Source organism: Selaginella moellendorffii, unplaced genomic scaffold (assembly GCF_000143415.4).
Source record: "Selaginella moellendorffii unplaced genomic scaffold, v1.0 SELMOscaffold_25, whole genome shotgun sequence".
NCBI lineage: Eukaryota > Viridiplantae > Streptophyta > Lycopodiopsida > Selaginellales > Selaginellaceae > Selaginella > Selaginella moellendorffii.
The window spans coordinates 791,205-806,031 of NW_003314286.1; the positions used below are offsets into that span (position 1 = coordinate 791,205).

At 49.3% G+C, this 14,827-nt stretch overlaps 3 protein-coding genes and 2 long non-coding RNA genes across 9 annotated transcripts in view; 3 read left to right on the plus strand and 2 right to left on the minus strand.

Annotated features, from left to right (window-relative positions):
• Positions 1–45: 45 nt before the first annotated feature.
• Positions 46–9,227, plus strand: LOC9636697 (dnaJ homolog subfamily C GRV2). 2 transcript variants are annotated; one of them, XM_024679464.1, is made up of 23 exons: positions 46–575; positions 630–753; positions 820–1,053; positions 1,102–1,189; positions 1,244–1,452; positions 1,559–1,660; positions 1,718–1,780; positions 1,827–3,908; positions 3,958–4,320; positions 4,371–4,511; positions 4,575–4,967; positions 5,019–5,507; positions 5,562–5,785; positions 5,842–6,186; positions 6,238–6,532; positions 6,591–6,971; positions 7,028–7,373; positions 7,420–7,763; positions 7,826–8,293; positions 8,354–8,478; positions 8,555–8,678; positions 8,741–8,809; positions 8,873–9,227. In XM_024679464.1, the coding sequence occupies exons 1-23, from the start codon at positions 211–213 to the stop codon at positions 9,065–9,067; spliced, it is 7,569 nt and encodes a 2,522-aa protein (XP_024535232.1). In that variant the 5' UTR covers positions 46–210; the 3' UTR covers positions 9,068–9,227. The 2 variants fall into 2 exon arrangements, with proteins under 2 accessions (XP_024535232.1, XP_024535233.1); XM_024679465.1 differs by lacking the exons at positions 46–575; positions 630–753; positions 820–1,053; positions 1,102–1,189 and having other exon boundaries at positions 1,361–1,452; positions 1,536–1,660.
• Positions 9,228–9,783: 556 nt separating this feature from the next.
• On the plus strand, positions 9,784–11,758 carry LOC112347884. 2 transcript variants are annotated; one of them, XM_024679470.1, is made up of 5 exons: positions 9,784–9,865; positions 9,926–10,499; positions 10,544–10,678; positions 10,742–11,013; positions 11,092–11,758. In XM_024679470.1, the coding sequence occupies exons 2-5, from the start codon at positions 10,476–10,478 to the stop codon at positions 11,654–11,656; spliced, it is 996 nt and encodes a 331-aa protein (XP_024535238.1). In that variant the 5' UTR covers positions 9,784–9,865; positions 9,926–10,475; the 3' UTR covers positions 11,657–11,758. The 2 variants fall into 2 exon arrangements, with proteins under 2 accessions (XP_024535238.1, XP_024535239.1); XM_024679471.1 differs by having other exon boundaries at positions 10,561–10,678.
• On the minus strand, positions 10,453–11,095 carry LOC112347887. Its single transcript, XR_002992891.1, has 4 exons — positions 10,978–11,095; positions 10,723–10,921; positions 10,549–10,669; positions 10,453–10,490 (listed from the first exon to the last, which is right to left on the minus strand). It is a non-coding gene; the product is annotated as an uncharacterized LOC112347887 (long non-coding RNA).
• Positions 11,728–13,706, minus strand: LOC112347886. 3 transcript variants are annotated; one of them, XR_002992890.1, is made up of 7 exons: positions 13,570–13,706; positions 13,263–13,507; positions 12,975–13,197; positions 12,747–12,920; positions 12,644–12,684; positions 12,191–12,602; positions 11,728–12,105 (listed from the first exon to the last, which is right to left on the minus strand). It is a non-coding gene; the product is annotated as an uncharacterized LOC112347886 (long non-coding RNA). The 3 variants fall into 3 exon arrangements; XR_002992889.1 differs by lacking the exon at positions 12,644–12,684; XR_002992888.1 differs by having other exon boundaries at positions 12,191–12,684.
• Positions 13,707–14,236: 530 nt separating this feature from the next.
• The window catches only part of LOC9636698 (extensin-2), a 3,012-nt gene continuing 2,421 nt past the window's right edge, over positions 14,237–14,827 (plus strand). Inside the window, exons 1-2 of the mRNA XM_024679468.1 lie at positions 14,237–14,350; positions 14,499–14,691. Coding sequence (XP_024535236.1) covers positions 14,529–14,691 — 163 coding nt within the window. The 5' untranslated portion in view covers positions 14,237–14,350; positions 14,499–14,528. The remainder of the gene's footprint in view (positions 14,351–14,498; positions 14,692–14,827) is intronic.

A 14,827-nucleotide genomic window follows, 5' to 3' on the forward strand; every position in this document is an offset into this window, starting at 1 on the left:
TGATGCGAGAGAGTGGATTTGTAAAACCCTAGAAATGGAACTATGATTTCTACGTTCTAGGGTTTCGTAGCGAAGACGGGGGCTTCACAGTCGTCGGGGGGCGGCGCCAGCGCCAGCCGCCACAGATCAGCGTTGGAGGAGAGTTGGAATTGGTGGATTTCGTGGACGCGACCTCGGCAGCAGCCCCGGCAGCTGCGTCTCTTGCAGGTAATGGAATCCACCACCGCCGCGGCGGTAGCGGCGAGGCAGCAGCAGCGAGGCGCCAATGGATCGGCGGATTCCGGCGCCGCTCCTCCTGCGCTGGAGGAGCCCGAGTACCTGGCGAGGTTTCTCGTGATGAAGCACTCGTGGCGCGGGCGGTACAAGAGGATTTTGTGTATCTCCGAGTCGAGCATTATCACGCTCGAGCCGGGGAGCCTCCAGGTGACGAATTCGTATGATCTGGACACGGATTATGAGAGCGCGGCGCCGGTGGCTGGGCGCGAGGATCCATCACAACAGCAGGGGCTCGAGTTTACGATCAATGTCCGGACGGATGGGCGTGGGAAGTTTAAGTCGGTCAAGTTCTCTTCCAGGTGAGTTTGTGCGTGGCTTTTGATAAAATGCCGGTGGCTTATCTGAAGGAACAGGTCCCGTGCAGCGATTCTCACCGAGCTACACAAGTTGAAGTGGAGCAAAGGTGGCACCGCGCCGTCGGTGGCGAGCTTTTCGGTTCTTCGGCTCCGGCGAAGATCTTCTCAGTGGTCACCTTGTGTGAGTCTCTTTTTTCTCTCTCTTTTTGTTTTTTTTCATGATCTCGGGTTGGTGCAACTTGTAAAGGTGTTGAAGCTGACGCCCATTGGAGTCGAGATTCGAGATTCCAAGTCAAATGATCTTTGCTGGTGCTTGGACTTTCGGGATATGGATTCTCCTGGAATCATCTTGCTCTGTGATGCGTACGGCAAGAAGGGAGCTGAGGGAGGAGGTTTTGTTTTGTGCCCTCTGTATGGCAGAAAGTGCAAAGCCTTCATCGCTGACGTAGGAGCGTCTAACGCGGCCATAATTTCTAAGCTGGTATGCAAAGAACTCAATTGCGTAATTTATCGAATCTGTCTCTTGCAGACCAATACAGCGAAGTCCAGTGTGGGGGTCACGACTACTATTGACTCATCCCAGACATTTGGTGCGCCGGAGTTTCTTAAACAAAGAGGTAGAGATTCTTTTTGCCATCTTCAGAAGGAAATTCTAATCTTTTCGATTTTAGCCAGTATTATGGTTGGTGTAAGTGAAGCTCCTGTTGGTGAATGGTCTGTAACGAGAATTCGTTCCTCCGCGCATGGGACTGTAAATACGGTTGGCTTGACGCTTGGCTTGGGGCCAAAGGGAGGACTAGGAGACCATGGCGATACCGTTTACCGAAAGCTTGTTCTTACAAAGAGCTCCTTGGTCGAACGAAGACATGACAACTATGAGGTATTTCTCTACAGTTTGCATTCAAGCGTGATTGTTTTTTAGCTTTCTTCAAAGCTTGCCTGAGTGCATGCTGTTGTTAACAGGTCATTGATGGTTGATGGAACAGGCAGTGAGTGGTCGGCCTCTATCGTCAGTAGCAGCTCTCGTTCGATTTGCTGAGGAGCCCCAGATGTTTGCTATTGAGTTTGGTGATGGATGCCCAGTCCATGTAAGTGTTTTGCTTTTGTAAGTGCACTATGAAGCTCTTACATCAAAACCCTTTCAGGTCTATACAAGCACGTCTAGAGACAGTTTGCTGGCGGCTGTGAAGGATTTAATTCAGACTGAGGTTTGTTCGTTTCGTTTTGAGGTTTAGTGACTTACGTTGGTCACAGGGTCAACGTCCGGTCGCTGTTCTTCCCAGGCTGACAATGCCAGGACATCGTTTAGATCCTCCCACTGGAAGAGTGCCAGTACCTTTAGTAAGCTCGCACCATCATCGTCTATTCACAGAACCGGAGGGTGAAGTTCTTCATCTCAAGCACTTGGTGGCAGCTGCAAAAGATGCGGTTGCAGAGGGTGGCTCTATTCCTGGATCAAAAGCAAGACTTTGGCGAAGAGTGCGAGAATTCAACGCCTGTGTTCCATATAGCGGTATCCAATTATCTACGGATGTTCCAGACGTGACATACATGGCATTATTGTCGATGCTGCCAGCACCAGTTAATCTACCAGCAGAAGCTCCCCCGCCACCTCCGCCGTCACCCAAGGCCGCAGGAACATTGATAGGTCTCATCGCGTGCTTAAGACGGCTACTTTCGTCTTCAACAGTAGCTTCGGTGGTAATCTCAATGCCAGTGGCGGTTGGAAGGATAATGGGATTACTGAGAAACGGCTCTGAAGGCGTGGCAATGGAAGCGTCCTCTTTGATCGCCATGCTTATTGGAGGTGGGCCTGGGGATGGGAACTTCGGAATCAACAGCAAAGGCGAACGGCATGCCACCATGATGCATGCGAAGTCAGCCTTGTTTGGTAACCAGCTTCACACGACCGTCCTGGTTAACAGGCTGAAGTCGCCATCGGTCTCGACGTTACTTTCAATGGCAGTGGTGGAAGTTCTGGAAGCTATGCTCTGCGAGCCTCAAAGCGAAACAACAGACTCGTCGACTTTCATCGAGATGTTAAGACAAGTAGCTGGTTTGCGGAGGCGACTGTTCGCACTCTTCGGCCATCCTGCGGAGGGTGTGAGGGAGACAGTAGCTGTTATTATGCGCACCATTGCGGAGGAAGATGCTATTGCTGCTGAATCCATGCGAGACGCAGCCTTGCGTGATGGAGCTCTATTGAGACACCTGGTGCACGCATTCTTCTTGCCACCTGGTGAACGTCGGGAAGTGAGCAGGCAACTTGTGGCGCTTTGGGCTGATTCTCATGCACCTGCGCTCGATCTTCTTTCCCGTGTGCTACCTCCGGGGCTCGTGGCTTATCTCCATACTCGTCCTTCGGACGACGACGAGGACTTGAAGCTTGAGTTCAGTCAAGAGACCATCTTCGGCAAACGACGACAGAAGCGGCTTCTACAAAGACGGAGGGGCCGTTTGCTACGTCCAAAGCCGGCAATTGTTACAGAGGCAGAAAGTGCTGGGCACAATGGCGATTCTCAGCTTACAGACAGCATTATAGTTACCAGAACCAGGGACGAGACGCATATAATAACGTCATCTGCGGATACTGTAGAACCATCACCTGCGGATTCGATGCAAGCTCTAGTTCCTGCTCCGGCCCAAGTTGTGGTAGAGAGCTTGCCGGTAGGCTCTGGACGCTTGGTCTGTAACTGGCCCGAGTTTTGGCGAGAGTTCAGCCTCGATCACAATCGAGCTGATCTGATATGGAACGAACGAACCCGGCAAGAGTTACGGGAGGCACTGACTACAGAAGTCCACCTCTTAGATGTTGAAAAGGAACGATCTACCAGCATCGAGGCGCTCGGTGTTGCAGTGCCAGACGAGAATCAGACTGCTCTGAGCCAGCTATCTTGGAACTATGCCGAGTTCTCCGTCCGATATCCGAGTCTTTCCAAAGAAGTCTGTGTTGGACAGTACTACTTGAGGCTGCTTCTCGAAGGTGGTGAAGGGTCGGAAAGCCATGCTCAAGACTTCCCGTTGAGAGATCCTGCTGCTTTCTTCAGAGCACTCTACCACCGGTTTCTTTGTGACGCGGATATGGGTCTTACAGTGGAAGGGGCTGATCCAAGTGAACTAGTTGCGTCCGGGGACTGGTGCGATATGGCTGGGCTTGACGGCTTTGGTGGTGGTGGTGGCTTTTCCGTGCGAGAACTATGTGCAAGAGCTATGACCATTGTCTACGAGCAGCATTGTCAAGCTATCGGTGCTTTTGATGGCACCGCACATATCACGGTTCTACTTGACAGAACGAATGACAGAGCACTCCGGCATCGACTTTTACTTCTCCTGAAAGTAAGAAAGTATATATTTGTTTCTTTCATGTTTTTGCTGTGTCTCGTAGGTTCTAGTCAAGGTGCCCGCGAATGCTGAGGCGTGCATTTCAGTTGGGGGATGTACCTTGGTCGTGGACCTTTTGACAACTTCCCATGAAGCTTCAGAGAGAACGTCCATACCTCTGCAATCGAACTTAATTGCTGCCTCTGCGTTCATCGAGCCTCAGAAAGTCTGGCACTATGTTGACCTGGAAGGAAAGCAAGTTGGACCTGTTGAAAAGGACTCCATCAGGCGGGCATGGTCTAAGCAAGAAATAGACTGGAACTCAAAATGTTGGGGATCAGGGATGACTGATTGGAAGCGGCTGCGAAGTATTCGTGAGTTGCGGTGGGCTTTATCTGGCCGCGTGGGTATTTTGACACCAAAACAGGTGCGTTCGTTTGAATTGCGTCTTGAATAAGCTTACGTTTTTCTTTTCAGGTTGGCGAAGTTGCTTTGTCTATTCTGCACAGCATGGTTTCTGTACACTCCGATCTAGATGATGCTGGGGAGCTTGTTGTACCAATTCCTAGAGTCAAGAGAATTCTTTCAAGCTCCCGCTGCCTTCCGCATGTTGCACAGGTAGGGTGTCTGAAGCTATTTTGATGTTTTTTTATTTTTTTTTCCTGACACCGATTTATGCAGGCAATGCTAACGGGAGAGCCTGCCATCGTGGAAGGAGCAGCTTCTTTATTGAAGGCAATCGTTACTCGTAATCCTCAAGCAATGGTCAGGCTTTACAACACTGGTGCCTTTTATTTTGCACTCGCTTATGGAGGTTCAAACCTGAGTTCAATCGCCAGTCTATTTGCTGTCACTCATGTTCATCAAGCATTTCATGGTGGTGCGGAAGCAGCTGTTTCTTCTTCTTTACCTTTGGCCAAACGAAGTGTTCTCGGTGGATTACTGCCCGAGTCATTGTTATATGTGCTGGAAAGAAGCGGCTCCCCTTCGTTTGCTTTGGCAATGGTCGCTGATTCGGATACACCAGAAATAATTTGGACTCATAAGATGCGTGGGGAGCGTCTTATAGATCAGGTGCGTTGGACTCTTGTTGTTTGAACTTTTTGTCTCACTTTATCTCTGCAGACACTAAAACACCTTGGAGAGTTTCCGGCAAAGTTGTCTCAGTTTTCCCATTGCTTATATGAATATGCACCTATGCCTCCTGTGACATATCCAGAGCTGCAAGATGAAATGTGGTGTCATCGTTATTACCTTCGAAATCTTTGCGACGAGATCAGGTTCCCGGATTGGCCGATTGTCGAACATGTGGAGTTCCTCCAGTCTTTGCTTAGTATGTGGCGTGAAGAGCTCACGAGACGTCCAATGGATCTTTCGGAGGAAGAAGCTTGCTCTATCTTGGAAATTTCCTTGGACGAGGATGAGACATCTTCACACAACGCTGAGCCCCCTGAAGATGAAGAAGGCAAACTACCTACTAAACTTGCTGGACGGGTTGACGAGGACCTTCTTAAACGACAATACAGGAAGATGGCTATGAAATATCATCCAGACAAAAACCCGGAAGGCCGAGAAAAGTTCGTTGCAGTCCAAAAAGCATACGAGCGTTTGCAGGTATGTGTTAAGGTGGCAGTAGGCAACTGTCTCACCTCTGATGGTTTATTTCAGGCTACTTTGCAAGGACTTCAGGGACCTCAACCATGGAGATTAAGGCTGTTATTGAAAGGGCAGTGTATACTGTTTAGAAGATACGGAGACGTGTTGGAACCTTTCAAATATGCTGGATATCCGATGCTGCTGCAAGCGATAACCGTCGATAGCGAGGACAACAATTTTCTCTCGTCCGAACGAGCTCCGCTTTTGGAAGCTGCAACAGAGCTCGCATGGTTAACGTAAGCTTCCAAGTTCAGTCAGTAGTTTGCTGGTTCTGACCGTTTTGCTCCTGCAGGTGCTTGTCTTCAGCCTTAAATGGGGAGGAGCTTGTGCGAGATGGTGGAGTGCCTCTTCTAGCAACGCTTCTTTCGCGTTGTATGTATGTTGTGCAGCCCAACACAGCACCAAACGATCCAGCTGCGGTCATAGTCACGAACGTGATGCGGTCTTTCGCCGTAATAAGTACATTTGGAAGCGCCCTGCAGGAAATAGTGATGTGTCCGGGATTCGTGGAAGATGCTGTACATTGTGCTGAACTGGAGCTTGCAACTTCTGCTGTAGACGCTGCTCTGCAAACCATTGGTCTACTTGCTGCTTCTCAAGATCTTCAGAATAAGCTGCTTAATGCTGGAGTCTTCTGGTATGCTTTGTTAAAGTGTTTATGTGCTGATACTTACAGATAAAACTGCAGGTATCTATTACCTTTGCTTTTGCAATACGACTCTACTGCAGAAGATGGCGATGCGACGGAGCCTCATGCTGTTGGCAATAGTGTCCAGGCTGCCAAGAATACACATGCAGTATTAGCAGCCAAGGCTTTGTCTCGAATATGGGGTATTTTGGATGACAAACTTAGTAGTCCCCACAATCCTACGGCAGCAACTGTATTGCGATCGTTGTTGACACCGAAGCTAGCATCACTACTCCGCGAGGAGTCCGCGAAGGAGCTTTTGCTTAAGCTTAACTCGAACTTGGAATCGCCCGAGGTACAAGAGTTGTTTTATTTACGACTTTTCAGCTCCTTATTCTTGCCAAATTGCACAGATAATTTGGAATTCCACGACAAGGTCGGAGCTTCTCAAGTTTATTGAGAAGGAACGTGTTTCTCCTTGTCCAGATGGATCTTTCGACATGTCTGCTGCCCAGGAGTTCAAATATAAGACTTTGAGCAACGAACTGCACGTTGGTGATGTCTATCTCAGAGTTTACAATGAACAGCCAGATTTCAAAATTAGCGAACCGGATCTATTCTGTGAAAATCTGATGCGATACATCTGTGGGATCGTCGAACAGAGGAAAAACGCTGACAAAGAACAGGCAACTATATCGCAGCCTGACGGTGAAGAAGAAAGTTCCGAGGGAAACAAAAAGGAGTCCGGCGCTATCCTTGTTGAAAACTTGACAATGGCACTTACGTCCTTGCAGGTAATGACGCTCAATTGTTTTTGTGTTTTGTTATCATCTTTTTTTTTTCTTTTCAGAATTTACTGACTGCAAACCCGGGACTGTGCTCTGTATTTTCCACCAAGGAGCAAGTGGCGCCGTTATTGGAGTGCCTTTTGGACACAGATCCTGGAAGTGGTCAAATACCGGAGCTATGTTTGAGTATCCTCTCACAATTGACGTCCTTCGCTCCCTGCGTGGAAGCCATAGCAAGCGACAGATCTGGATTACTACTACTTTTGCAACTGCTGCTGACTTCACCGGCCTGCAGAGATGGAACGCTACGTGTTTTGTATGCTCTTGCAAGTACTTCTGAGCTTGCTTGGGCAGCTGCAAAGCATGGAGGCGTAGTCTACATTCTCCAGCTTCTTTTACCCCTTCAAGGTTTGTCCGGGACCTTTTAAGAATTTGGGCTAAATTCACATTGCAGAAGAAATACCCAGTCAACAGCGGGCTGCAGCAGCTTCTTTGTTGGGTAAACTTCTCAGCCAGCCTATGCATGGTCCAAGAGTAGCTATTACTCTCGGTCGGTTTTTGCCGGATGGCCTAGTCTCTGTTGTCAGGGACGGACCTGGTGAAGCTGTTGTGGTAGCACTTGAGCAAACTACTGAGACTCCCGAGCTTGTATGGACTCCTGCTATGGCAACTTCTTTGAGTGCGCAACTCGCCACTATGGCTGCTGATCTCTATCGGGAGCAAACGAAAGGAAGAGTTTTGGAGTGGGACTTACCGGAACAACCAGCTGGTCAGCAAGATATGCGTGATGAGCCTCAGGTAGATTTTTTTAATTCCTCAATCTTTGATCTATCGTAACGCTTTTATTTCTTGCTGTGCAGGTTGGCGGAGTGTACGTAAGATTGTTCCTGAAAGATCCAAAGTTTCCTCTTCGGAATCCCAAGAGGTTTTTGGAAGGACTTCTGGATCAGTATGTAGCCGCCGCTGCCGCGACTCATGCAAGAGGACCTCAACCTGCAGATGCGGAACTTCCTTTGCTGCTCTCAGCAGCACTAGTGTCGCTTCTACGGGTTCAGCCCGCTCTTGCTGATCATGCCGGTCACCTGGGATATGTTCCAAAACTCGTGGCTGCTATGGCCAAGGAAGGACGAAGGGAGATTATGTCGTCGGCAGAGATAATGGTCTCGACTGGTGGTATCAAGGACGAGTCTTGGGATTTGGACGATGGTGACAAGGGCCAAACACTACAGGAACGCGTCAGATTGAGCTGCTTGCGAGTTCTTCATCAACTTGCTTCCAGCACAGTGTGTGCCGAAGCCATGGCAACGTCTGGACTCGGCTCTCCACAGGTACCAATTCTAGCAAACATTATACTCTTGTCATAACTGGAACCTTTTAATACGTTTCAGGTTGTTCCTCTTTTGGTGAAGGCCATTGGATGGCAAGGCGGTAGTGTTCTCGCTTTGGAAACATTAAAGCGAGTGACGGCCGCGGGTAATCGTGCGCGTGATGCTCTAGTCGCCCAAGGATTGAAGTAAGCTTCTTCTTTTTTTCTTTTTCTTTTTTCTTCTTTTTCGTCTTGTGTTTATGTTAATGTCTCCATTCTACAGGGTTGGACTCGTTGAGATCTTGCTAGGATTGCTTGATTGGCGAGCCGGTGGCCGAAACGGTTTGTGCCAGCAAATGAAGTGGAACGAATCCGAGGCATCAGTTGGGCGAGTCTTAGCCGTCGAGGTTCGTCCTTCTCTCTATTATGAGTTAACGCCAAGCGCTCTAACAACCCTGCTCTATAACAGATTCTACGTGCCTTTGCCGAGGAAGGCGCTCACTCTGCCAGAGTTCAGGAGATTTTAAATTTGTCCGAGGTATGAGAGACACTTTCTTCGTTGGTCTTCGTTGTCCTCACCTTTTGCAACTCCACGTTCCAGGTGTGGAATGCATACAAAGACCAGAAGCACGACCTGTTCCTGCCATCAAACTCTCAAATGGCCGCGGCTGGAATAGCGGGCCTGATCGAAGGCTCCACCGCAGGTGTCACTTACTCGTTGCCAGCTCCATCCGGCGCCAAATCTCCTCGAGTCAAGGTAACACCGGGGCCTTCTCACATTCCTCCTTTGGATTGAGACTACGGGATATGTTTGTATCATAGCAACAGCTCTAGAGGCCTCCGCTCAAAACATTTGGTACGGTACATATTTGGAATTTTCGGGTCAGATCAGCTTGTAAATTCTTTGTATAATTCGCACTCGCTGTTAATAAGAGGGAGAGAGATAGCTTCGTGTTTTTTACGTCTGCCACCGCGTCACAGAGCAGTCCAGGTGATGGAAACGATGATCATGCGACGAAAAACAAGTATTTTTCAAACCGCCACCACCGCTTCTCATGATTTCTATCAGCACTCTGAAGCAACCGGTACGTTTTCTGATAAGTATTTAGTCACCGCTTTGTGTTGGGAGTGTGCTTGCTTTACTCAAAAGAGTGAAGAAAAATGAGAGTGTTTTGGTTGCTTGTCTTGCTGGTTCTCACAAGCTGGGATTTTACGCAGAGCAGCGGCAGTGATGATCTTCGTGAGCTCTCGAGTGGCGGGGATCAGCGTGTTCACTTGCCGCCATTTCCTCATCGCAAGCACCACCCGCCGCCTCCATTCTTCTACCGGTCGCCACCTCCGCCATCGCCACCACCGCCGTCGCCACCATCGCCACCTCCACCACCGCCGCCGCACCACCACCACTTGGCACCCTTTCCTCATAGCAAACACCACCCTCCGCCTCCATTCTTCTACCTGTCGCCACCTCCGCCATCGCCACCACCACCTCACAGGCATCCTACAAGGCATCCATGCCTTGGAAAGCGCGAGTTTTCTCCACTTAAGCTGGTCATCCAAGGCAGGGTCGTGTACAAGATTGACAAAGGACTCGAAGGTAAGCAAGCTTATCAGATGCGATTAACAGATGGCTAAGACTACCTTCTTTCTTATCAAGGTGCGAGAGTTAAGGTGGAATGCTTCACAGGCACAGGCGCTAAAGACGCCTATGGATACACCGATTCCTCTGGAAACTATGAGGTGATGGTGAGCGGCCTGGGGATTGGCACGGCTGATATCAGTTACTGCGCGACCTCTCTTGCCGGAGGTGGAAAAACACGCGAGAGAAGTAGCGATCTTACTCTAAAATTTGTGACAAAGAAGGAAGTAGTGCTCCAAGCCAAAGATATAGTGGCCACTTGATAGATAATGTTTAAATTATGGCCGTTGGATTGTCCCTATATTCTTGGTCGATTCTTGGTCGATTCCCTGGTTCTCTGGCAGGCTCTCTCCTGGTAAGTTTCTTCTAGCGGCTTAGTTCTTTCTTTTCAATTTGTGGCTGGGTTTAGTTCTTTCGTTGCAATTGGCTGGGTTAAAATGGTTTTGGTGGAGTGTAGCGCATGATCTCTAAGTTTCGAAGATTTTGGGGAGGGATTTTTTCTTGCTGCGTGATCACGCCGGTTTGGGTTGTCAAGGCGTGATCTTTGTGATCGAGCTAGCTTCGCGAGATGGATGGAAGAACCCTGGACATGGTTTGTTCTTATCTATGAGATTTTTTGTTTAAAAAGATCTTTAGCTTACTTTGCAAACCAGGTGGATTGAGAGATCTTCCATAGCGGACATGTCCATCAACGAGCTCTATCTTCTCTCCCAGGTGATGAGCACGTATCCCCGCCAGTGGAATGCGGCTCTCAAGCGCTCGCTTCTCATGGTAAGTCACGAGGAATTAGAATAAAAAAGAGGTTTTGGTCTTACCGGAACAAATCTCGTCCAGGATATCGCGGTTCTTGCGAACGAGAACAGAGATGGCGACGTTCATGCCCGGATAAATCGTCTCAACGAGTTTCTTCTAGCTCCGCTGGCCAGGATAGTGCTCACCGAGAGAGAAGCGATGAAGTCGTCCAGAGAGGCGGCGGCGGCGCGAGAGCAGCAGCTCAATGCGGCGGTGGCGGCGCTGCAAGACGAGAAGGAGGCGGTGTCAAAGCAGCTCGAGGAGGAGAAGGAGCAAACCTTGCAGCAGAACATGTTCATCGAGACGCTCCTCAAGTAAAAAACTTCTTTTGTTTCATCGCTTTTGTAGAGTTCGTTCGAATGACCTCTCGTTCTTTCCTGTGCCATGTACAGTGATATGGACAAGATGGCCAAACTTAGCGATCACCGGAAGAAGAAGATCCTCCAGCTGCAGCACACGTTGTTCGTCAAGGACTTGCAAATCCACAGGCTTACGTCCGGCGAGCGGGAGCAGCCAGACTCTCAGGTCCAGAGCTTCGAAGACAGCATCAAAGACTGCCTCCAGTGGGTTTCTGCAGCTGAAACAAAGACGACAATGGTGTCTCTCTCACTGGCTGACGACCAGAGCTCGTCAAGAGCTCCGGTTTGCAGCACGTCATCAGTCTCCAGCAACCTTGGAAGTGGCACGACCACGTCAGGCCCGGATCCACAGAAGCAGAAACTTGAACAACAAAGCATTCCAGTGTCACTCCAAGATGACGTGGGGTTGCTCCAACTGCTTCTTGCCGGACTTTGGCACGAAGGCGTGACGAGCGTGAAGATAATACAAGACTCTGGTTTGTGCTCTGTACCGTCAGCAGTGGTACATTTTTGGCTGGGACTTGCCAGGCACATTGCGAGCCGCATGGCAGAGACGGTACAAGACTCGGCCTTGGGATTGTTTTCCCAGCTCCTGTAAACGTCAGCCAAGGGCCACAGTACTGGCCAGCCTAGGACACGTAAAACCTTGTCTAGAGCTGCAATAAGCAGGACAAAAAGGAAAGCTGGAAGTTGCTAGTGAGGCAAGACGTCAATGAGCAAGAAGAAACAACAAGGAAGAGATCATAAAGTATAAGGCAAGCAAGAGGAAAACAAAGATTCGACGACGATGTTGACTAATAGCAACGATGCCGCTGCTTGTCAAGAGGGTCATGCAGACACTTGTTCGCGGGAATAAATGGCACAGGCTCAGGACCGATATGACGACGGCTGCTTTCACGACTCACGAGAGAAGTGGACGAAATCTCTCCCTCTCCTTCCCAGACTAGTAAGAATAAGTACCTTGAACAGTGTGGACCAGAGAACATCATCGACGACAGCCGAAGGGAAGGTGCTCTTCATCAGCGTCCTAGGTACGTGCTGCTGCCACTGCAAAGGAGTTAACAGATCGATCAGCCAGGTAAACTGTTTATAAAAGGAGTGAAAGAAAAAAAAGAAAGATTGCAGTACTTACAAAAGTAGTAGGGTCCCTCCCAGGTTATCAGGAATAAAGTATCGCACTCAGACATCAGCCTAGTTCATCGTCCCCCGCGAGCTGCCGGTGCGCGCTCATAGGCTTGAGCTGGATTCCAAATGTCGAGTGCCCGAGTTCCACGCAGTATCCTATGCGAACGGTTGAAGGGACACCATCCACGGGTCAAGCTTTTCCTTTGCAACTGGACCGCTCGTCGTTTCTCATCGGTTTCAACGGTGCCGTTCGGCCACGTCTTGGGGTCAGCGATTGGAAAACATTTGTCTGGAAGCCTATCATCTTCGTTAACGTCCGCATTTAAGGCTGTGTTGACGTGGCTCGTTAGAAAATCAAAGCCACACTGGTTTTTTCCAGTTCCTCGTGAAGTTTTCCAGGCAGGAAAGCATTCTCTCGCCTGCGGAATGAATCGAGCTCATTAGTAGGGAAGTAAAGTACTAAGTTGGTGAAGTTGCGAAGGTCCCGGCGCGAGCCGTTTTCTAGAGAAATTCCACGGGAATATTATGGAAGGACGAGCAAGCAACTGCGACAATTATCATACCTTTGAATCCGGAAAGAGAGATCGATTCCAGTGGCCCCTGCTAGCGTCACTCACCAATACATAAGTGACGAGATTCTGGAGTTTTAGTCAACATTCGGATTCGCGGGAAACCATTTCTCTGACCAGCTCTCCCCTGTCTCGCTGTCCCGTTGAGACTTGTTCGCTTCCCCAAGACTGTCCGGAATAACATAAACAATGTTTGAGCCAAGAGTAGAAAATGAAACCCACCTGGAATGCTCCTGGTTAAAATGTCTCGCTTTCGGTCAGCGTTCGTGTTCCGCTTCCTTACGTTTCCACGATTCTACAGATTCCGCCTCGAAAGTTGGTTTTTTCTTTTCTTACATTCCCGAGAAGCGGTGGAGGCCATCATCGCATGAGGACACGGACACTCTACAGGAAAGTTTTCAGCTTTCCGTAGTGGCTCCCAGTAATTTCTTGTTGTCTGCTGCTACTAAAAACAAAATAGTTCTTACGATACGAGAAAAATGAAACTATTTCAAACAAACATGATCTTACTCGAGGTTGGAGTTTGAGTACCGCCACCATGTAGTGTAATGTAACTTACATTCTGTGGTCATCATGGAAGCATATTTCCTTCGCTCTTTTACTCGAGCATGCCAAGCTTGTTTGTTCTTACAATCATTTCGAGACTCCTTTCACGTGGTTATAGTACCACTGCAGCCTCCTGGACGCCTCCCAGAGATATGAGATATGTATCAATCCGAGCAGGTCAAATCGCTAAGAGTGTTGTTTACACATTCCTTGTCAATCAAACGCTACAGTTCAGTCTCTCATGAAGAAAAAAACGAAACATTTCAGAGACCTGTGCGGCGGTAGCAGACTGTGGCACGTTCAGAAGATCAGAGCTGCAAAACGAAGGTGCTAAAGCAAGGGTAGGGATCGAACCTGCGATGCCACCACTGATTCTGAAAGAGAACTTAAAAAACCAAAAAGAAAAGGAGAAAATAACTATCCTACGAGAGAAAAGAAACTCCCCTCTGGCACAAGAAGCACGCCTGTAGCTTCGCCCCTGCCAGGCACCCGCTGTAAAACAATCTGTGATCTGAAAAATAAGAACGAAACAAAAGAGACACGGTGAGCATAGGACCGGTTCTACTCTTAAACTGGCAAAAAGAAGATCAAGGCTTTACCGTGATACTGTGAAACCGCGTTGCATCCAGCTGCGTCCTGGCCATTACCAAGTGTAGTTTACTCCCGAGCTGCTAAAATGGCCCACAGCTGCACTCACTAAAGAAACCAGCTGGCCGTAGAGACGAGGAGAATTGGCGAATAACAATCTCCAAAGGCCGGCCGTATGGGGAACGTGGCTCTCACGTTCGTTCATTCTTCTCACACACTTGCCATGTTGTAACGAGCGTCGAGACTACTACCGTCTAGCTGCTGCTACAGTTTACTGGGGCCCCAAGTCGCCATAGAAGACTTCGGACTAGTCCCCGCCAGTATATATAAGTCCCAGAGGCAATCCACCGGAAGAGCAAGAAGGTTTCAGGGAGAAACACTTCCTTCTTCGTGGAGGAGGAGGAGAAGCCGGGACTAAAGAGCTTTCTTTTCAGGAATCTTCTGTTGTGTCTGAGACAGCGCTGGTAAGCTTCTGCTTCTTCAATTCCGCAATGTGTGTGCCTTGCCTGCGATGCAGAGCTCGCCTGTACTTGCTTGCTCTCGAACTGCTCGACAGCCTTCTGACGTTCTGTTCTTGATGTTTTTCCTTCTGTTCGTTTTTGCTTCTTCCAGCAGCAGGGAAAGAGAAGAGAGCCCGAGACCATGGGGCCGCCCCGACGGACAAGAATGCCAATGGAGGCAACAGCAGCTCTGAGTTTGGTGGTGATCGCACTTGCGTTCGCTGCACAGGTCGAGGCGTCGCCTTACGAGTACAAGTCTCCACCCCCGCCTGTTTACGAGACTCCTGCTCCAGTCTACAAGTACAAATCTCCGCCCCCTCCACCACCGGTTTACAAGTACGCTTCTCCTCCCCCACCTGTTTATCACGCTCCTGCTCCTGTCTACAAATACAAATCCCCACCTCCGCCTGTCTACCACTACAGCTCCCCACCACCACCAGT